This window comes from Lingula anatina, chromosome 7 (genome assembly GCF_051362555.1).
Source record: "Lingula anatina isolate TDL-2025a chromosome 7, LinAna3.0, whole genome shotgun sequence".
Taxonomy (NCBI): domain Eukaryota; kingdom Metazoa; phylum Brachiopoda; class Lingulata; order Lingulida; family Lingulidae; genus Lingula; species Lingula anatina.
In genome coordinates, this window is record NC_141773.1 from 11,497,847 (window position 1) to 11,517,991 (window position 20,145).

At 35.7% G+C, this 20,145-nt stretch overlaps 1 protein-coding gene across 1 annotated transcript; it reads left to right on the forward strand.

Annotated features, from left to right (window-relative positions):
- Positions 1–12,988: 12,988 nt before the first annotated feature.
- LOC147760749 (uncharacterized) lies at positions 12,989–20,067 on the forward strand. The gene is made up of 5 exons (XM_087017182.1): positions 12,989–13,190; positions 17,478–17,852; positions 18,284–18,583; positions 18,816–18,983; positions 19,223–20,067. The coding sequence occupies exons 1-5, from the start codon at positions 13,094–13,096 to the stop codon at positions 19,402–19,404; spliced, it is 1,122 nt and encodes a 373-aa protein (XP_086873308.1). The 5' UTR covers positions 12,989–13,093; the 3' UTR covers positions 19,405–20,067.
- The last annotated feature ends 78 nt before the right edge of the window (positions 20,068–20,145 follow it).

Sequence of the window (20,145 nt, forward strand, 5' to 3'; positions counted from 1 at the left end):
AAATGACCTATTTTGCATCTTTTTTTCTGTTTTTTTTTTTTTTTTTTTTTTTTTTGTCTGTACATTTGACAGCTTTGCTGCCTTGTTCTTAATTATATTCAAAAGACAGACAACCAAACAAGTGCTGTGAGAAATGTCGGCGTGAATGTCGTGCAGACAGTTATAGCGGTATTATTAGTTCATGTATTTGGACTGATAATACTTGTTGTACTGGTATATCAAATTTGGAATCCTGTGTGAACCCCCAAACAACTTTTTACACCCTATGCATTTGTATCAGTGTGGCTGATTTACCTAATCCAGACAAAGTTACTTTAATAAGACTATTTACTATACAAAAACTTTTGCCCATTACTGTAAAAAAAGCAAAATTGTATCTTTAAGTGTTGTTAATTACAGGTTTTGTAGGTGCCTTTAAGTTTGAATTGATAAATATTTCCGACTTCTCTTGCACGATGTTTGTTTTATACTTCCAGCTAACGATGTTATACACCAGGCAGAAGAACAAACGTAACACTGTGTTGCCCAGATTTCTTTGGTTCATGATTGTCGCGCCTGCCGAAAATGAAAACGAACCTTGCGTTTCACAAAATCAGGCCCCGTCTCACAGAAAATCTTAAGTCCTCTTCTGTGGCTAAAATGGAGTTACTTAACTTACTTACTTACTTAGAATAAATATAAATAAATAAAATTAAATTAAAAATAAAGTAAAATAAAAAGCCGCGTTCCTCGTTTTATCTATCTGAATTTCAGCAACTATTTAGAAATCTTACACACACTGGACAAAAGAAGTGTCACCCCTACTGAGCCAATACTATGGGGGAGATAAATGACTGTGGAATGATATGCTCCTGGTATCATTTCATTAACATCAAATTTCACAAAAAAATCACAAAATGAGAACAAAATATACATTCTACCAAAATATGCAGTTTCAAGTCCAAAATTAGTATTTAGTGGCATAGCCACTTGACCTAATAATAGGTGCCAGTCTACGAAGCAAGGATTCATATAATTGTCTGATGCGTTCAGGGCTTATGCTGGCCCAAGCATGAAACACTGAATATAACAGAGTTTCTCTGCTGGTTAGACGGACATTTGTAAAAAGTTGCTGACATATCATTCCACACATTTTCTATTATGTTTGCATCCGGACTCTGGGCAGGCCACATCCTGTGGATGTCCAGTGTGTGTAGCTTACTAATAATTGGGAGCTGCATACTCAATATAAATCAACAAAAACACATCTTAAACTCATCTTGGAAATTGAGATTACAAAAAATTTATTTTTTACTTTTTTGTCCGCTTAATGTCTGATGGTGACGTCCCAGTACAAAATGATATTTTGCCATTTCTTTAATTAATCTTGAATCCATTAGTGCCGAGGATACACTATCGAATTAAGTTAACAGCAAACTAAGTTTACATTTTGCCTGATTGTATCGTTGATAAATAATCATTCAGAGAAAAGCAATTTTGAATATTTTGAACCAAGCGCGAGGGATAGGCGGCAAATATAAGATTTTAAATTGTTTGTGAAACAAACTGAGTCAGTAACAGAGTGCATGTAGTAGGCTTTGGTTTACCTTTGTGAAACGGGGGCCAGTTTCATTACGGCAGTCGGATGAAAAGATTTTAAAAAATTAGATTTGTCTTTATATTAAAACGTAAGATTTATTTATTAGAATTTGTAAGTCCTTGCTCTATGGGGCAATTTTACGTTTTTATGAAAATCTTTATAAATGTTTTTATATAAAATGTCTATATATAGAATTTTTTGAGTAAGGTGATTTTAAAAAACTAAAATCGAAAATAGTAATTTCTTGAAACTTGTTGTCCTCCAAATATATCAATTTCCGACATTGCCTAGTACACGTATGCGTCATCGCCTGATGATATGTCACGTGTTCGCAAAACACTCTACAGACGTGTTTAAAAATCGATACCAGCAATGATGCCCATATTGAAAGTAATTGAAAACAAACATACAATAATGATAAGGCAAACATTGAAAATGACAATGGCGGTTTACAGTATCTGTCATGAATTATTTGACATTTAATGACGCTTCCTATCAACAAGAGTCCAGGTCAACATGATTCTCGCCGAAAACAGACAGTATAGACACAAAAAAATAAAGTTTGCCATAAAAGCATGGTCCACATTTGGTTGATATTTTTAGTGTACACACGGGTCATCCTGTGTGTGCGCATTGATCCAGATACAGTGTAAAGTTTTTCTATTGATCTTAGCTATGAAGATAAATGTGTAGCCATTTTGTACAGTGTAAAGTGTTAGCCGGCTGCAGTGTTTGCTTTCATGCGATATCAGCTGATTCAACTGTGCGACATACATGTATTTATCCAAAATGGTATCAGAACTGACACTTCACGATGTTTTTTACCGTTCGCTGAGATCCAATGGCATTTTTTGCCATTTTATATGTACATTTATTGTGTCACATGTGGCAAGATTGATTATATATATTTCAATGAATTGACTATAGAAAAACCAATATTATTTGTTTCTTTTTGTTAATGTCTTCGTGTGAAAGACGTCAGCTCAAATTTTACGCACTACAGTAGCAGACGTTATCTTTAGTTAGGCTCTTCATGGAGTTGTCGGTATTACCGTATTTGTATGGGGAAAATACACGCTTGAATTAATCCTTTCAAGCCTGTGTTGACTCAAAAGGTGAACAAGCTGACATAAACCGTGCGTTCCCATGGTTAATTTTCATTTCCATTCAATCTACAATATGTTTGGTTTAAAGCACAAATATTTGAATGGATACTATTGACCTATACCCTTTTTTCCATTTGAAGGTGAAAAACAAGTAATGACAGTCTATTTTTGATCTGGTGCAATTCCAAATTGTAAGGTGGGTTTTTCCGTTGTGGTAGTTGCGTATGCTGACGTTGCACATCTACCACATGGATCCGCCTTATTGGTATATACAGTGTATTTATTGACATCTTATTTTAGTTAAAACTAAACAAGCATCACATAGAGGACGATGCTGAAATTACTGCAGCAGCTCCACGAATTTTATTTTGTTAATAAAAACTACCGTCAGCTGTAAAAAAAAAAAAAAAAAAAAAAAAAAAAAAATATATGTATATATATATATATATATATATATATATATATATATATATATATGTAAGGTTTGCTGTGTTTGTTGTGTTAGCTATGATTGTGTTCGGTGTGTATCGTGTATGTTCGTATGTGTACGTAGAGGTCAAGGGTTGAAAGACCGCGCCCCATAAAATTTGATTTCCACCTGAGAGTCGGACGGAGATGCAGGTTGAATAACTGAAATAGGTATTCCAGTGAGCTTGCAGGTAAGTTTAACTATATTTAATAAAGGACCAATCCATAGTTTAAATTCATACATTTCTAAATTGATATATTTATTTTTTATGGTGTTTTTGGCATTGTTATATTTTTATTTCTTTGTTCTGTCTTTCTTGTCTTTCGTCAGTGTAAATTTTGTATATGTAATTGTTTAAAATTAATTTGTTTATATTGCTCTTGCAGATATTTGGAGATATTTGGAGATATTTGTACAATAACAATAAAGAAACATCAACCCGAGCTATCGGTCTGTTACATTTGGCGCCCGAACAGGGACTTGACTACAAATTGATATCTGCAAGAGTCACGGCCTGTTAAGAGAGATATTTTCGTCCGTCCTCCAAGGGTCCCCACTGCCCCGTATAACACGGTCCAGAGAAGAGGGATACTTTCTTTCTCTCCGCCAAGGATTCCCGCTGCCCCGTAGAACACGGTCCAGTGAAAAGGGATTGTTTTTCTTGCTGTCCGGTAAAACACCGATCAGTATATTCAGATGATGTGTTGATGGCCATGGACGAGTTGTCGTCGATCTAATGCTGTGCCTTTGTGACTGTGCCCGATTCGCATAGGTCTACGTGGACAGCTACGAGTTGACAGTCGAGGATTTGGTTGCTTGGTTTGGCGTAATTGTCGAACTTTACATTGACTGCAGTGTACATATTTTGCCTAGGCTGTATATATTTCATTTGACTGTGGACTTTAATATTTTTTTGCCGATATTCAGACATTGATATTGAACTTTTCTGATTGCACTGTTGTATAAAATTGGACTACTATTCCCACTGACTTTTGGATTTGTCCATATAAAGACTTTTGATACCTGTACATATATTTTTTATTCACCAGTAATTTATATATTTGAGGCTAGGTATAATACAAACATAACGTTGGTAGAATTTTTATTTTCATCTAACACGTTGGTTTGTTGATTACCAGGCTTCGTAGGAGTTCTTTAAAGTAATGAATACCAAATTATTTATTTATTTTTTCTTAACAATTTGATAATTTACAGTAGTTTGACTAATTTTCTTATTTTTTTTGCAGACAGTTCTAAAAACACCAATTTTAGATCATAGTTGGCGATATCTCAGACTAGTGGATTGGTCCTAATTAGTGAACTAGGTCTATATAAAGACACGGAGTCTTATGGTCCTATATATCCAGCAGATTCTCTCAGGTAAGTGATATTTATTTAGGGATTTTTTTTCTTGCCTGGGGGAAAGGGGGCCTACATTTCTCCCGATGTGTGAGTTTTGAATGTGTCTTCAACTGATTATGAATATGTTGTGATGATATTGATATGATGGTGTGAAATCATGACTGTGCATTGATGCTATTGATATGTACTTGACAATGAATAAATAAACATTTTTGACTATTGTGTTGTTATTATTCATGAATGAATGTGATGTATATATTAGCTAGCAATATGGCATAAAAGTTTTTGAGAATGGCCTACCTATCGTCTTTATTAAGGTCAAGAAGCATTGTCATTACTGGACTGCCCGAACAAATTACAGACTCTGAATTGAAAGACTTTTTAAAATTCCATCTGGTATTCCATTTAAGCAGTGGTTGTTTGAAGTCAAAGCTCTTCGACGTGACGGTATTTATTCCGATGCCGTTTTATTACATGCGATCAGAAGGTCACTCAAAGGTTCTGCGTCTGATGTTTTATATCACTTGGTTTGGTTCGGAATGTCGCATTCGATGGTAAACACAAGATTGCTGATAGATGGCAGAGTGAAGTGTTTGTGGTAGTAGATCAGCCGAATGATGGTATTCCAGTGTATGTAGTGAAAAGAGAAGATGGTGCAGGAAAATCAAAGACACTACATCGAAACATGTTACTTCCCATCTATGAAATGAAACAGGAATATGAAGAAAAACAGAATGAAGAACTTGCAGAAGTACGACCCACAAGAAGTAAGAACAGGCCAGAATGGATGAATAACAAAGATTGGATATTGTAAATAAAATTATATGGCATAATAAATATAAATCAAAGATTGATGTTGTTGTTGTTTTTAATGGTGTGGAACCCATTTCGGGGGGAGGGGAGAATGTAAGGTTTGCTGTGTTTGTTGTGTTAGCTATGATTGTGTTCGGTGTGTATCGTGTATGTTCGTATGTGTACGTAGAGGTCAAGGGTTGAAAGACCGCGCCCCATAAAATTTGATTTCCACCTGAGAGTCGGACGGAGATGCAGGTTGAATAACTGAAATAGGTATTCCAGTGAGCTTGCAGGTAAGTTTAACTATATTTAATAAAGGACCAATCCACAGTTTAAATTCATACATTTCTAAATTGATATATTTATTTTTTATGGTGTTTTTGGCATTGTTATATTTTTATTTCTTTGTTCTGTCTTTCTTGTCTTTCGTCAGTGTAAATTTTGTATATGTAATTGTTTAAAATTAATTTGTTTATATTGCTCTTGCAGATATTTGGAGATATTTGGAGATATTTGTACAATAACAATAAAGAAACATCAACCCGAGCTATCGGTCTGTTACATATATATAGACTTGACATTTAATATGGAATATTTCGGTTTCGAAGGTATACCTAGGTAAAAATGCGTTCTTTTATCAAAAAACTCCGATCTCATATAAGATTTGTGAATGGAGAACTGTGTAGTCAGGTGTGTCGCTACCAATTATCTGACTTTCATGTCTGTTGCGCTGCTACATTATGTAATGTGCAGTGATTTAATTGGGTAGTGTTCCTTTGGACTGGTCAAAGCTTGGCTTGGGCAAAGCTTGGTTCTGTCAAAAAAAGTATCCATATGTCGACAACTGCTGCATAGAAGAATTTGAAATTTTGCGTGCAAGCGGTCAGTTTTGTAGTGCGGAAGATGAGTCAAGTAGTGCATTACAAATTTTTAATCTATGGCAGAATGGCGCAAAAAAGACAGACATTACCAGACAGATCATAGCGTCAAACAGAACGGTCCCCACAGTTTTATAGAGTAATGCCCAGACTGTTCCTACACAGAGGTCACTCCCAGTGTATCAAAATCTTACCTACATGGTACAGGACCCACTGTCTTTCGGGATCCGCTGCTGCAACCAAACAAAAACACTTAGTCCGTTCAGAACGAGGGGTAAATTGCCACCAAAATGCGTTTTTCAAAGCCCTTAGCGAACACCAAACTGGGTTTAGCAGGTAAAAACACCAAACGACCTCCGAGGCACTGTAAACAGCAAAACATCGTCGTCTGTTTCTCTAATGAATTGGGGCCATGAACGTTTCTGGGTAGAACACTGAAACTGCATGGCTTTCTTTATTGAGGTCAGATTTCACCTATACCGCCCAATTAGTCAAAACAGAGTTTACAGAAATCCAGAAGAGGCCTACGACGAAGCATATGCCGGGTCTAAAGTGAAAAGGGTGATTGACAGCGTCAGTATTTGGAGTGGATACCACATTGGTGCCAAAACACCAATGGTAGTCATCGACGAAAACCTGAACCAGATCAAATTAAGGAATAATCTCGGAACCACTTGACTATCATTTGATAGGGGGCACCTTAGGAACAATTTTAGGTTGCACGGTGAGGTTGCAGGTTCACACAGAGCACTTTTAAGAGCAGATAACTTACAGAACCAAGGGAATGAGCAGCTACCCTGGTCATCAAAATCGCCAGATTTGAACCACATAGACAATATTTCGGTAGGCCATTACTCGCCGAATCAACTGCCTACATGTCCTACAACAAAACTGGACCAGATTGGACACTTTTAGATCGATGCCTGGAATATTATTCCAGATTGAACTCTAAAAACCTACCCCAAGGAATGCCTTGCCGCTTGAGAGCGCTGGCAACAGCCAGAAGAGGCCAGGCGTAACAGCGACCATTACTGTGACTATAGCAACTGACATGAGGGTCTTTTGTGGAGCGTATAACTCTTTCAAAGACGATAATTTGGAAAATATGGAGAGCCAAAATATCTCTTTTAATAGAAGTCGTATGACATTTAATAGGCAATGTGTTTTTGTTTGCTTCTCTGGCAAATTCCATCAATGAATTGATATCACAATGACATCAAAGAGATAATTTAAAGTTATTAAAACACGATTTTAATCTTTATTTTCATTTATCACTCAGCAAAATAGGGAAAAACTGATAAAAAATTACTTGGAAAAAAAATTACATATTAACCCTCAAGAGACCAAGCTATTTTACTGACTGAAATGACCAAGTGGGGTCATCTATGACCACATTGTGCTCTGCACAGGGATCTTTATTATAAAAGGCTGCTGAGGCTTTATCACACCCATACTACTCCCAGGATTTAAGACAAGTATTTTATAATGATCTAATGTAATAAGTATTTGGTAATAATACTTTTATTGCATGAAATAACCAAGCACAGATTTTAAGAACAACATTACTCCGGTATTTAGACAGTCCTTGTCAGTTTCCACTTGCAGAAATATTTCTCTTTTAATTTGCCACACTTAATGAAAAAAGTACATTACAAAATTACTTTGAGTAAAAATATTTTGATTTATGTTGAGATAGCATCCTGCTATCTTCAATAAGAATAATTAGCTGACTTGCTGAGTAGGGAATACCCTAATGCTGGTAAGGAAGTCATACAACTCAGAACACATTCAATCAACCTACATGTATGTTACTACCACATCTGTGTATAAAACAAAATCCACACAAACAATTTGTTAATATATGTATAATATGATATCGACAGAATAATTTAGATTTCCGAAATACCCGAAATTTGTAACCGTCAAAATGAGAGACCCAGTTATGAGAACAAGTTCCAACAAAGCAACTGAAATTAGATTTAGCGATGCACTATTAGTAACACTTCAAGCACAATCTTCACAAACCACTTATTTGTGCCTATGTTTTGGGCACACTGGCTGGTTGCATGAAGCACATGCATGTGAGATTTTCCTGTCAGTGTTGCGTGGGTAATAAAATTTAACTAATATTTAAAAACCAATGCTTCTCTTTGGGGTCATAAATGACCCCACAAGAGTTTTTGATGTATACGCCACACTAATTGGTTGATCCCTACAAAAAACTGTGAAAGTGTGTAGGATTAGTAGACTGACAAACTCATGCAAGGAAAGAAAATTCGAATAAAAAATAAAGAGATGGCACATTAAATCATATGGCTTGGGTCGTAAATGACCCCACTCGGTCACTTGAGGGTTAAATGTCAAGGCTGTAATATATATATATATATATATATATATATATATATATATATATATATATATATATATATATATATATATATATATATTAAAAGTAAAAACTTTTTTCCTGTACGAGTAATATTATATATATAATAAAAAGAAAAAAGAACAGCAACTTTTTTTGCCCCGACCGGTTTCTTTTTTCTTCAGGGGGTTTTGTTTATTTGTTACTAGGTGATGTCATAAAGGCTAAAATATGACGTCTGTAACAATGGGTGTTTAATTGTAACTTTTACCAATGCTTTTATCTATTCAATGTAGGTTTATACTTATTAATGAATAGATTTTCTTTCATTTCCCTTTCTGTTTGGGTTGTTTCCCTATATATATATAACAATTGTTTCCGTTGTACGACGTTTTAAAAATGTTGGAATTGTTTTAATACCTATCCTGTGAATAGAAGGGGGCGGACAAACAATGGGGAGCCGTCTAAATCCCATCAAAATTCGAACGAAAAAACACAATAGTTTAGGCGTACCCGTAATAACACACAATATCTTAGGCGAGTGAAACCCATGACGCCGGTATCTGTGGTCCAGCGCGAGTGCAACAATCCGCTGTAACAAAGTGTAATTAACAGCACGATACATCAGCCAGAAGGCCCCCATTGTTTGTTCTAGCGAAAGGATTATAGCTGTAAGAGGTTTGAACCCATGCTACCGCGTGCCACTAAACTGTCTCCCGTAGCGAACTGTCCTTTTGTTCACTAGTTTGGCACGCGCAGCTGATTTTCTTTTTAGTGTTGCTAAAAAACTGCTAGTTAAATTTGTTATCAGGTATTTCATTCAATATAAATTTTCTGTAGTCAAAAATTGAACTAAGTATTGTTTGTTTGATTAACACGCATTTATTAATAAATGAATAATCTATTTACAAACTTACTAGTTCAAGTATTTATAAAACATGAACGATAATGAATGAGGAATAAGGAAAAAACAGCGAATATCATTTTCAAAAAGGAACAATACATGGCAAATATATTACTTATACTATATTTATATTATAATATTTAAATTAAATGAGGTGCATTGACAGAGGCGCAAGGAGAATCCAACTCCAACGTGCAACAGGGGGACCTATGACATTTTGATCACTCAATACGTGAGAGTATGGTCAATTTACAGTGTAAATCATCAGTTAAAGAGGAGGGGGGTCTTTCCATAGCTCGCTCTCTATTGTTAAACGCGACTGTTATTATCTCTCGAACAAGCTTAAACCATGCTCATACAATTACTGTGTCTCCGGCTGCCGTGCAGAAACGCCATGTCGAACATATTTTACTACAGTTACAAACAGTTAACACTAGCGACTTGTTTTAGATCACTCAAGTAAGAATACATACATGCGATACCTGGGGGGGGGGCAATCAAGTATGCAAATGATCTATTATTTGTAATTGCACAGTACATATAAAAAGACCTTTGTCCTAACTCAGTAGTTTGGTATAGGATGCTTGGACAAAAGTTTCTATTCAACTCGCTTAGACTAGGGAATTATATCCGATATAATTCCCTGCTTAGACCTAGGGCGTGATGCTGCTATCACCCAAGGAAACACCTTCACTGAACCCTCTACCTGAAGTCCCCCTAGCTGAAACAAGAATGTCCCTTGAGCCCGTCCATTTGTTAATCGTCAAATGATTTGTGATTTCATTGAACGTCTTTGATCGAAAGCTTTTAAGTGACAATAACCAAACCTTGTGCTGATTATTTATTAAAGCGTAAGTTTATTCAACATGATCTATTATGTAAACAATACTTGCCTAGATTGTGCTTGGGTTGATCATCGTCACTGTTTGGCTACTCTCACTGTGTGCTGAACGACAGACAACTTATACATATCATCTGTGTTACCAAGGAGTTATAACTCCTTGGTGTTACTGTGTAAATGATCACATTAAGTTAAAATATAACGATGTCGGTGATTTAATTGCAGACTGGTTTTGTTTAAATTGTCGTAAATTAAGTAAAGCTTAACAAACCCTGTTTCTAGTTCACAGTGTTTATCCCAGCTACATGTATAAAACTGCATGAAGAATATAAGGCCACACTTTTTTTATTTTTATGGATGACATCCTGCGCGCGCACCGATTTTTGCCCGCTCTCCAAAAAAAAAAAAAAAAAAAAAAAAAAAAAATCACCCCCCCCCAGCCCCCAACGAAGTGGGTTGTCGCAAACGTTATTGAATTTGCCAAGGAAATGAGCTTTCTGCGCATGCGTATTATCGCCACGTGGAAATGTGGCCGCTTTGCCATCAAATTCATCTCCAGGATTACTTTCAAATTACACGACAATAAAAGTCATAAACAGAACGGGTGCCGTCGTTTTGGATTGGTATGCCATTGATATTAGGCATGGAGATATCACCTTTTTTACAATTGTGCGAAAGGTTTGCGGCAGCCAGCGATTATCGCCCGAAAAAATATCTGTGACATTCTGTACAAAGCAGCACATACCAGGTTTTCTGTAGCGAAAAAAGGGTCGACAAGGGCGTAGAGGTATTTGGTGGGATGAAGGTCGGACAGGCCACCTGACAGTTTGGCTGCTTCATGTGAGTCGAAGTAGACAAAATGGCATCGTCCGAAATGACCTTTAATAGATTTGGTAGTATTAAGCATATCTTTGCATCATTTTTTTAAAAATTTCTGTGAAGTGTTCAAAATGCTTTAATACAAAATAAAGACACACTGTTCGTTTGATATTTGTTTTATCGATTGCTATACCAACAAAATGCATGATACAACCTGAAATAGATTTGGTAATTTGAAGTATATCTATTCATGACTTTTTTTTTACATTTCTACGAAGTATTCTCAATGCTTTAATATTTTGAGAGCATGGATAAAGACATATTGTTAGTTTGATACGTGTTTCTGAGGTAAATTTTGTGTTTCCAGCTGTGTACTGACAGCATTCCTTTACTTAAGCAGTATTTTTTTTTGGACTGTTTTTTTTTTTCGCCCTCTCGCACCGATTTTGGGGTACCCAGAGGATGTCATCCATAAAAATAAAAAAGTGTGGCCTAATATAAATATGAGGCAGTGTATAAAAGATTTTACACTTTAAAAATTCAAGAATTTATACATGCTAGGTACATGCACATCACTTAGGTCATTTCACAAAAAATGCACTTAATTGTTTAGATTAACCTCTACTTTTATCGATCTCAACTCCTTGTCTGATCCACCTGAAAGAAATATAGTGAACATGAGGCAAACTAACACGTTTACATGTAGGCGAAGGGGGTATACTACAATATTGATTACAAACAATATCAACATCGATTCAAGACCGTTGCCTGTCTTTCACACATTTACACGAACACACGAAGGTCGCGTCCCGATATTTACCTCTCTCCTTCGAACAAGCAAAGGGCTGACCCGAAGTAAGCTTCCTAAACTAAATTCCCTTTGATTGTATATTGTAATTACTCCACTTGCTCGCCTCCATTGTCTTGTAAAAGTGACAAAGAATGTGTTGTTTTCACACTCGAGTTGATAGAACTCCTTGGCCTTGTTGCATAATGTCTTTATCAAGGTTATAATCAATGTCTTGCCTCACTTAAAAAGGCAGTTGACTTTCATACTGGTTTTTGCTTCACTTATGCTAACCCACTTTGTACAAATATGGTTTCAATAAATCGACAAAATTATGACACTTATGAAAATTGAATATCAAACGTTTTGATACGATTGAAATAAATGGACAAGAAGGATTACGGTATTACCCCTGTACAGTATACATGTATGCACATGCCAATTGCGGTAGAGAAGTTATCAGTCACACTGAGAACGCATAGATAAATGTGACGCATTTGTTCAAAACGTGTCTTGCCAAAATACGTACGTCTAAGCGTTTATCGCGGTATTCCTACCGATCTCAGAGTGGGATTTACAAACGATTAACTGGACGATGCAGCCTAGGACGTTTTGTGTAAGTGGGGTGAGTTTGAGGGTGATTTATTGGCTGTATCTATTTTATTTAGAATTTTTAAAGCGAGTGGGTTTGACTTAGTTTCATAAGCTCTCTCTTTTTTTATTGACTCTATAGAGGCCTAGGGGATTTAACGACATTCGTATTGAAAATTTCATGCTATTTTTGCTTAATGGAAGACTATGTAGTTTGGCGCTCTAATGTCGTTTTACGTTTTTTAAGTTAATGCACGCGGTTTCAAAAACTTGTAGCGATTTTACGACAATGGTTTTATAACCAGTCAAGGGTGGCATTCACATCGAGAAGAGCCTAGGTCTAGTAAGGCCGCGACCTAAATATGGCGGACCTACATGAAAAGAAGACCGCTAATATTTTAATGGTCTCTCCGCCTCTCATACGCTCCCCCCACGCGTTGTCCCTCGACCGGTTGAATTGAGCTTCCTTTCATGTAGGTCCGCCATATTTAGGTAGCGGCCTTACTAGACCTCGGCTCTTCTCGTAGTGAATGCTCCCAAGTAGAGAAATTATGCGTTGTGCAAGACCTGTTGGAGTTTTTCGCTAACATTGCAGATATGTTTCTGGTATTTTCCATTTACCTTAAAAGCAGTACCAAACTGGAGAAGGTGAAACAAACACATAAAGTTTACTGGTTGATATTGGTAATACTAGGTAAGATGAATATCAATTTTATCGATGTACTAGTTCTGTATGTCAACATTGGATTGAATGGTGCTGCAAGAAATTGAGTCTTTTAGGTGTATGAAAGTGTATGCCTCTGTAGACGTTAATTTTATCTTGAAAATATGAAAATATGAGAAACAGATATACCTGTATAGATACAAGTACTGGGAAACTTACATTCTGCATTGAAACGGATCATTTACCCTGTCTGCATAGTGTTGTTGGTCGTGACGGCGGATTGGTTGTTGAATGGTTTAAATGCAATGTCTATTTTTGTCGAACAAACACAGCAGGCACACGACATTGCTTCAAAGTTTTAATATTCAACGTTGGTCTACATTGATTCGCCATTAGATTTATCAACATTTACCATAAGTTGATTTCATATTGATTTTAAGATGAGACAAACAACATTGATTTCAAATTTCTATATTTATTTTGTAAATTGTATATAAGAAAACTGCTACAAATTAAATGGGATTACATACACTGTATATATTTCTGTATACAAAAACAAGGCATAAAATAGGAAGTTACCATTAAGAAGATTTCTGATGAACATTTTAATATTGTTAATTGTTAAAACAATATGTCCAAAAGTAGTCTTCCAATGAGAATTCTAGTAAAAGCTTTTCATTTTGTTGTGTTCACAAAATTAAAATCTAGCCTAAAGGAAAATTTAGCATATTTCAAATGACATCGCAACAACACATCGCTGTAGTCAAAGTCCCTTTTGTGATTTCTAGAATGTTTGATATTTCTGATATAATATTCTGATATAATATTTGGGCCTCGAATGGAAAAAAACATGTTGTTTATTAAATGCTTATTTTACTGTCAAAAGGGTGTATTATCCCCCCCACCTTTTCACAATATTCAGTGACAAGCAAACTAAAGTCGCTCAAAATATAACTGCTTCATACGTTTCCACTGCTGTACACGTATGTTCCTTTTTGGGGTTAGACGATAGAGCTAACACCCCATTTCCATAGATTTTTAGATCGATCTATCCCTGTGGGGAGTCTCACTATATTACTGTCAGCTTGGCCGGCTTAAGCGTCTGTCCCGCCTACTAAAAGCTGTAAGGGGGTAATTAACTAAGGTGCCCGCTCGGCTGACTGCAATTTAGCGTGAACCCCCAGGGAGTTAGGTCGATCTAATTCTTAATCTTAAGAACGATATAAATCTCTGGGAAAGCACCCTAAGATACTTTGCTACAAACCTCTTAATGTTGGACCACAATATAATAATCAAACATAGTTTGTAATCTGTGCACTAAATATTCTAAGAGCATGCCTGTGACCTCATGTGCTGCACAAAATTAAAGATTCAATTATCGGTAGAAACCTTATTAATATCAGGTAAAAGATGCACTTTAAAATGCCCTTTGTTGGTTATAGATGTGTAGTCTGTGAAATCGCATATAGATAATCTCTTCATTCTGGGAAAATATAGGGCAATGACTCTTTAAAACAAATTAGTGTTTATACAAGTATAATTTAATATGTCTCTTTCTCTCTTCTCTTTCTTTTACCTTCATGATCTTTGGGAAAGCGCTGCACTCTTAAGCGACCCAGAAGAATTATGTGCTGCACCTACAAAATAAATATGAAAACATTTAAAATGTAATTTAAAGGACTGTTTAAGAAGGGTAAATGGAGGATTATAGTTAAGAAGGCGTGAGTATAAGAAAACTATTATAGATCACCAGTATAAACTGTTTCATTCAAATTCAATTTTTAAAAGTTATTCTTACTATCACAGTATCTTTGTCCGTTTATATATTTCTACGAATATCACAATCTATACACACAGATTTCATTAAATTTCTGTGCCTGGTTGTACCTCTTCCCACATTATTGTGTACATATTTTAATTCGATGATACTCCTAACCTTTCCATTCGAGACAAAGGCAAGCGCCTTTCAGAGTGTGTGGTGTCTTTGTGAAAGAGCTCCATGAGCTAACTATTCAACCGACAAACTGATTTTCCCATATGTGACCTGAAGGTTATGTTGGAGAAATGGCACGGCTCCCGTATGTAATGTAAACATTCTCTCCGTGACCCGTAGCTGCTAACATTGTTAAAAAGGGTACATATAAATACAAACTGATAAAAAGCGCACTGAAAATCGCATTTCATCATTTCAACGAATCAGATTTCAACACACGGCCCCTGCGACAAATTATATGTGATGTGAGCTGTAGCAACATAGGCGTCATAGATAGTGCTCAGTAGTGATCAAATTAGGCAAATTCCTTGATGCTCTAAAGTACAGTAACACTAACATGTAATTGCATGTAGCACGCTTGCCCATCATATACCCGCAACAACCTTAGCAGATGCACAAATGATTCAAAAAGTCAAACAAATGACTGCCTTCCCTCGCTTTTTGGTGTATTCACGCGGCGCACTGTTAGGATAAATAGATTGCCCAAGATTTACGCAGTGCTGTTAAAGTAACTTTAGCGTGTAAAATAAATAAAGCTTTCTTTAATAATTGCTAGGTGGCATCATACCCACACATCCACGCAAACATCCACGCACATTCACACGCGGTGAAATATATTAACAAGATAGCAAAGCTGTCAAATGTACAGAGAAAAAAAGCAGAAAATAATAATGCACAAAATAGGATCCTGTCAATAATGCATTATTCCTAACTGCAAAGACAGCATCAAATGTAATATTGCACAACAGGTAATACCGATGAAAGTAAATGCATAAGGCTTCAGACCCATGAGAGTTCAAGTTCACAAATTGCCAAAATGAGAAAAATGAAAATTTGAAAAAACAAAAATAGATGCATAAATTTAATTTAAAAAATCCGATAGAGCTGGTTTTGTCATTTGAGCTGTATGTCAATCGTAATAATCATTCTTGTAAGTTGAAAATATAATAAGTAACAGTTTTCTTTTCATAACGTTTGTGGTGGCAGTGCACGAAGTGTTTTTTTTGTCATCTTTGATGCAATATTACATTTAGAAAATTTGATTACCACTGGGCTTTATGCGTTGGGGTTTTAAGTCCCACAATGTAAATGCCAATATGTGAAAGATAAAAATTTTGCAAAAATGTACAACAGAAAAGAAGCTTTTCCAACTCAGGCTGAATTTAAGTCCTACCTGTATGTTACCTTTCTGAAAGTTTGAGAAGGGTAAGTGACATGGTTTTTCCTTAATGGTCTTTGTGGAAGCTCAGTGCCCAAAACGGGGTTTTCTTCATTTTGATGCAATGTTACATAATGTTTAACAGCATAATGACCATCAATTTTAATAATAAAATGAAAATGTCATGGATATTCAGAATAACAAAGCTCTTCAAGCCCATGGAAGTTCAAAGTAACACCTTGAAAATGCCAAAATGTAAACAAGAGATAACTATACTGAAATGAGTTTATTTCCACTTTCACCACATTTTACATAAAACAAAAAATCAATTTACTGTCATTTTTATATGAAGAACTAAGAAAGTTGTTGGCATGGGAAAATATCAATAGAACAATTTTAAATGTCCAATTTACCCCATTCTGAGATTCTGAACATCGTGAATGATTGAATCTGACAAACATTAATGATATGAGTTTATTTCCATTTTTGACACTATTACACAATACACGATAACGGGTTAACCATCATTCTTATGTAATCAAATAAAATATTGTTAAGATGCGGTAAATGTACAAGGAACACTTTTAGGTACCTCATAAGTTCAAGAATGAGAATGTTAACATGCCCAAGAATTAAGAAAAACCATATATACACAAAAGGTAAAGCTTATTTTCTAACTTGATCTGTATTTTAGTAATATTAATCACTCCTGAATGTTTCAAGACAATAGGCCTATCAATTTTCTTTGAAATGTGTTATCAGTGTTGTATATAAGCCGAAAAAAGCTAAAAACAGCATAACTTTTAAGAAAATGGCCCGACCATGCGGATTTTCGAACTAGACCTGCATATCATGCATATTTATTAGTTCTGTAAGTTTCAAGCCAAAAAATAAAATAGTATTCCACTTATCGTGTTATCGGTGTTGCATATATGTTGAAAAAAGTGAGAAAAAAACAGCATAACTTATATAAAAATGGTCCGCTCATGCTGATTTTTTTAACTTGACCTGCGTATTATGAATATTCATCAGTTCCGTAAATTTTCAAGCCAAAAGGTAAAACTCGGTGAAAGAGCACGGCGACGACGAAGGCGACAACGACAGACGCGGGTGACGATCTGTGTCTGTACATAAAAATTACTTGCAATATCAAACTTCGTTTCAGCTAGTCATTTGGAAGCGGCTTTACAAGATGAACTAAATACCGTGTATGTGCGCGAGAATGGAACTGCCAAACTCCAGTGGTCACTGTTTATTGGGGAAAATGCAGGCAGGTCGTCGGTGAACTTCATGGTCAAAAAGAGAGGCGCTCTGCTTTGTCAGTGGGTAAAGGCACACTGGGAGGTAAACCAATGCGACCCAGGAATGACCTTAACAATCAGCCCAAAACAAGTGCGTGTACCGGGTCCAACCAACATTAATGTTACGTTTTCGTTGAGGAACAAGAGTCTTGTCGATGATGGGACCTACGAGGGTCGCTTAGTGATTGACGAAAAATGGCAGGAGATGCAAGTGTATCCGAAATATTTAGTGACAAAGGGTGAGTTACTGATGCAGATGCTTTCATCTGCTAATATGTAATACATGTGGTTGGTTACTTGTATCTATCAGAATCATTAGTTTCACTTGATTAATTGCATACAAAAGTATAAATTTAACCTCAAAATTAGCATTTCATTAAGCAATTAACCAGAATATATTCCATTTCCTTTTTGTTATTTGAAAAATCTGGTTAACTTTGTACAATTTCTTTGTATTTTGATATAGCCATTCGAAAGCCTCTATTATAATTATGCAAGTCTGCAGTATTATATATTTGAGAAAAAAACTTATTATGAAAATGAATGTATGTATTCTAGTATAAAAAAAGAGAAACGTGTGATTATTAAACATATCGTAAGGTTGATCAAATAAATGAGTTTGTTATTGCTTTACGTTTAAACAGCATAAAGCCCTATCCTTTTTTCTTAGTTGAACCAGTTGTGACCTTGAACGCTACTTACAGCAACACCTGCATCGCCGACATCATCTGCCATGCACGAGGTGGCCGCCCAAAGCCTGTTGAAACGATCCTTATAAAGGATGGAACTGAAATATCTCGTTCCAGACTTAAATGTCAAGAAGAAGCAGGGAACACAGATGGCAATGAGGCATCTCAGTGCTCTTCAGTCCATTCTATCGAAAACTCAGGCGGTCAATACAAGTGTAGAGTGGAACATGCCGATTACATTGTTGACAGTGCTGAAGTGGACATCCCATTTGGAAGAAAAGGTGAAAATGAGCAGTGTCATTTTGTGATATTACAATCTCTCTCTCTCTCTCTCTCTCTCTCTCTCTCTCACACACACACACAAACACACACATTAACACAAACGCTCACACAATAGTGCTGGTTACATAAATAGCGCTGGTTACATAAAAAACGAAACTAAAAATAATATTTATGTTTTTTATAATGTTTTTTTTACATTTCTCTTTTTTAATGTTTCAACGTTAACGGCAGAAAACGAAACAAGGGGACCAGGTCCTGTGAGAAATGACTGTGGTTGTACAGGCTACAGAGGCGAATTCTTCATACCATTTATCATTGCCTTAACAATAGAAATAGTAATGGTAATTGTAATGGCAATAATGCTAGCGTGGAAAATATTGAAACACGTGAAAAGCTACGGTAAGTTACACTCATTTCGGTTTGACCGATTCACTTATACCTTTTAAAAATAGCTACTTTGATGGGACTTTAAAAAACGTTGCACCCATTTTCTGTTTCAACTAAGCTTTGTTATGACATAACGTGTTGACAGTTGCAACGAGATAATATTGTGGAAGGCTTTGTACATTCGCCTGCTGCAAAACATGTAAACATGTTTCCTTCTCTTTAAAGTACTACACAGCATCATTGTTTTACAGATCGAGTTACGCATGTTTACAGAGGGGGAGAAAGGGAACAAGTTTGTGTCCTTAATATCGAGTACAGTGAACCTGGCATCCAAGTTACAGATGACCCAGAGGAACCTGTTCGGTTTAGAACAGACAAAGTTTCTGAAACAGCCGTCTTAAACCAGCCAAAGTCGGTCCCCAGCCCGAATTGAATAGGTGAGGGAGACGAAAATCGAGCTGCCTAGATTACATGACTACTCTTTGGTAATAATAATTGTTGGTTTTAATACATCGTGGTGGATATTCATATTTTTAATTATTATTAAATCAACATTCACACGAATATCCGTACGTTTCACTGCGCTGTTGTCCTAAAATCGTTATTTTATGACCATACTTGATTTTAAAGTTATATATTTGATCACGCATTAACCTTTGGTGAAAAAATATCTCGATGGAGATAAAAAGGAATAAACTTCAATGCGCTATAATTACGTCACCATCTAGTAAAGAAACCGGGGTTTCAACATGTGGCAATTTAATGAGCACTTTTTTAAATAGAAAATGGTTTTTACTCTAGCACTATAGCAACTATAGCATCATTTTAAACTTCTTCTTTATATATATATATGGAACTTTCCATAAAGTATCGAAACAACCTTACGGTCTATAGTTATTCATTTATGGTTTATTTATTATTTTTATCATCATAATTACTTGAAAACCTGCGTGTTATGCAAAATTATTTATTTTGAGAGGTTTTTCTGCTTTTGTTAATTGTATGCACATGTCAAACTTAAAGTGTCTTTTGTAATGTGGTTTCTATTTTGTATGAATAAAATATTGGATGTTGTCCAGGATGTTTTAACAGTTTTATCAGTTTTTGCCTTTAACCTGGTAATATATGTTGTACTGGTATGTAATTAAATCCTAAATCTAGTAGTATCGAAGTT

Bases quoted from the DNA above. Each gene is read 5' to 3' on its own strand.
- LOC147760749 (XM_087017182.1), top strand. From the start codon at position 13,094: ATGTTTCTGGTATTTTCCATTTACCTTAAAAGCAGTACCAAACTGGAG. The intron at 13,191-17,477 runs GTAAGATGAATA...ACTTCGTTTCAG, and splicing joins GTTGATATTGGTAATACTAG to CTAGTCATTTGGAAGCGGCT. The intron at 18,984-19,222 runs GTAAGTTACACT...ATTGTTTTACAG, and splicing joins GAAACACGTGAAAAGCTACG to ATCGAGTTACGCATGTTTAC.